Source organism: Dipodomys ordii, unplaced genomic scaffold (assembly GCF_000151885.1).
Source record: "Dipodomys ordii isolate 6190 unplaced genomic scaffold, Dord_2.0 Scaffold140, whole genome shotgun sequence".
Lineage (NCBI taxonomy): Eukaryota > Metazoa > Chordata > Mammalia > Rodentia > Heteromyidae > Dipodomys > Dipodomys ordii.
The window spans coordinates 3,106,682-3,109,997 of NW_012267356.1; the positions used below are offsets into that span (position 1 = coordinate 3,106,682).

General features: G+C 37.9%; 1 protein-coding gene across 1 annotated transcript; it reads right to left on the minus strand.

Moving 5' to 3' along the window:
- Positions 1 to 2,716: 2,716 nt before the first annotated feature.
- Positions 2,717 to 3,040, minus strand: Sertm1 (serine-rich and transmembrane domain containing 1). The gene has a single exon (XM_013031476.1). The coding sequence runs from the start codon at positions 3,038 to 3,040 to the stop codon at positions 2,717 to 2,719; it is 324 nt and encodes a 107-aa protein (XP_012886930.1).
- Between the last annotated feature and the right edge of the window lie 276 nt (positions 3,041 to 3,316).

The following is a 3,316-nucleotide window of genomic DNA, read 5'->3' on the forward strand; positions in this document are numbered from 1 at the left end:
TATATGTAGAACTCCTAGGAAAAATACCCTCTTGAGGCAAAGTGACTTGATCACTTTACGGAAAAAATCAGAGAAAAAAACCAGGTTTTCAGTGGAGTCTTCTTTATTTATAAAGCCATCTTTCAACCTTTCTGAACTATTTTTTTTAAACATCACAAATTCATCTCTAGTTGTATAATCCCTTACCTTGGCAACTTGTAATGGGAAAAATATCCTTTATTCCATCTTTGGATATGAATCCTCATTACTCCACTTAATGTTGAGAGCAAGAATCTTGTGTCAGGGAGAGAGAGGTGAGACTATGCCTGCAGATTTGATTGACTTTGACTTAAGTAGTTTTGCTGTCAGAAGTCCGCAGGGAAGGATGTAAAGCTACCCTTTAGGACAAATTGTAATCACATTGTTCTGCTTTGTGGGGGTATTTTGCTCAAGGCCAGCACTCTATGCTTGAGCCACAGTTCCACTTCCAGATTTTTGATAGTTAATTGGAGATAAGAATCTCATGGACTTTCTTGCCAGGGCTGACTTTGAACCATAATCCCTTAGGTCTCAGACTCATGAGTATCTAGGATTATAGGCATGAGCCACTGGTGTCTGGCTGTGTGTATTTATGTGTTAATATTACTTCACTTATGGCTTTCCCTCCCCCATAACCAAAATAGCACAAGAATAACCAAAGATCAAAAGTGATACTATAAAATGACTGCCTTAATCCTGAATGGCTGTCACAACAATATTAACTGGGAGCATGTGAATATGCACACAGAATATATACATATTGATAGATACACAAACATGTTCATACATAAATATACTCAGAGAATGCTAATCATGATCTAAAATAGCTGATATTCTAACCCATTGTCATGCTTTAAATGGTAGCAAAGGCCGTTTTATTTCCACAGATGATACACTTGTTTTTACAGTGTTTGGGGTTGTTTCTGGCATATAAGTAGTTAAATGTGGTCTAATTTAGGTGTGATGGCTAGCCTATAAAAAGAAATAAATGGCTTCTGATGTGCATGACCAGTTCTCATCTCTTTTAGCATTCTGGATTGACTAAGACAGACCCTGTAAAAATGGTGAATTCTTTCTCCTATCCTATCTAGCAAATGCTGATGGCACAACACATGCAAAGGATGGGCTTTAATGCCACCACATAGGATATTACTAAATGTCTTGAGTATGGAGTGATTCAATTGTGTTTTATGGTATATTGATGAGTATAGTGGCCCCCACAGGTTCAGTGTTTATGGTCTGGACCATAAACCTCATTAAAAAATTAAAGGAAAATTCTTACTCTTAAGATGCTGCATAATCTCTTGGCTTTGTTTTAGGGGCAGCTAGATTTCCATGTCTGTGTTCAAGGGTGTCAACATTCATGGACAGCCATGGCTAGCTACAGTACGGTTGCTCCTAGGATTGTGGAAGCTTCTGGTACCTACTCAACTGGAATGTCTGAAATTTTTGACATAAAGTCACATTCTAGAACCCTAATGCGAAATATGATGTCAACATACAACATTGCTATCAGAGACATGTAACATTCATGGAGTATAGAAACAGACACCAATCAGCAATTCAACCCTGCATTTTGCAACCTAGTATGAATGAGCTAACATATGGTATATTGGAGACAATGCAATTCTGTTCTAAACTTATAAAGACGATGAAACTGAGTATAGGATGTACATGATTGCTGAGTTATTCTTGCCTAAAATACAAAAAAACAAGCATTTCCCCTATGCATACCTTCTGCTGATGGAAATTACAGGTATGAAACAAAAAACTTCTGTGGTTTATCTTTTTTTTTGGTTTAGTAATAGCGCAAAACATTCCACATGGAGCACTGTGACTTAAACTAAGTAGAAGAAAAAACTCTGCAGACACAAAAACTGTATAGAGTTCATCATGACACACATTTGTCTTGCAATCAAAAGTCCAGCTCTTCCAAATGACTTCTATTCATTGATAAATGAAATCTTCATGTTTTAAAGGAAACTTAAATAACATTTAAATGAAGAGCAGAAGGGGGGATTGCAGTCATAATATTCAACAAATTACCCCATGAAGCTAGAAAATCGAGGGACAGTTGGTAGTGGAGGGAAAGGGGTACAGGATAGAAGCGGTGATATTGATCAAGATGCATTGTACAAGATGCATAGACTGACATATCCAACGGTAACCTTTTTGTACAACTATTTAGAGATAACAAAAGTATAATTAGAAAAGAAAAAAATTAGCATATTTGACTTGTAGTTTCAGACATATTATACAGTAAATCTAAACTGAGTTCCTTTTCTTTTTTAACATTTGAATATGGAAAATATCTCTTAAATAGCTCCAACTTGATTTTGCCAGTTTTGGTTGGCCTCGTTGGTCTCACAGGTTTTGTAACAGAGAATAAACACACAGGTCTGCATCCAGCCTCCCTTAAGAAGTTTCCTTAGTTGAGTTCGTCGTATCCAGCAATGTGTGCTGATCAACTTCGAAGAAGCCAGCCTCTGATTTATCAAAGGATCGATGCAAAATTCTCAGCACTAACGTTCTCGCACTTCGGTCACCATTGATTTCTACTTTCACAAATGAGAAGCATCCAGAAATCAAAGTGAAGGAGGAATACAGATCTACACACCAAAAGGGTCACTTCTTCCATAAAATAGCAGTTCCATCAGGGGGGAGGGAAAATAAGCTGTTGTCACTTTAAAGATTCTTTTCAGGATGAAAGGTTTGAGAAAGTGGATCTCTGAGAGGAAATACTACAGACTTCTAAATTGGTGAAGGAACTTCCTGCATCACTTGGATACTCTGGGTAGGAAGAACTGGAAGAGATTATATTTTTGAGCCTCTGGAGGGCAATGATTAAGAGCAGAAGTAGAAATGCTAAAAGGCTGAGGAATATGGACACGTAGATGTAGACATTGGACAGGTGGCCCGAGGACGGGTCTACCGACGTGGACAGCGATGTGGGGAATAGCTCGAGGAAAGTTCCGTTTTCCACGCTTCCTGCAGATCCAGACAAAGGGTCAGGCTCAGACATCTTAACAGAGAATGAAAGGCTGTACCGGGATTAGAAGTCAAAGTTTCAGCTGGGCAGTGGTAGCTCACACTTATAATCCTAGCTACTCAGGAGGCTGAGGATCCAGATTTGAAGCCAACCTGGGCAGGAAAATCCATAAGACTCCTCTCTCCAATTAATCAGTGAATAGCAAAGTCAAGTGTCCATTGAGACTGCAAAAATAAAAAAAATAGACATCTAAGTGCATTTTTCAGAAAATAACATATTTTCAATATAATGTTTAATTTTTATTTCAGT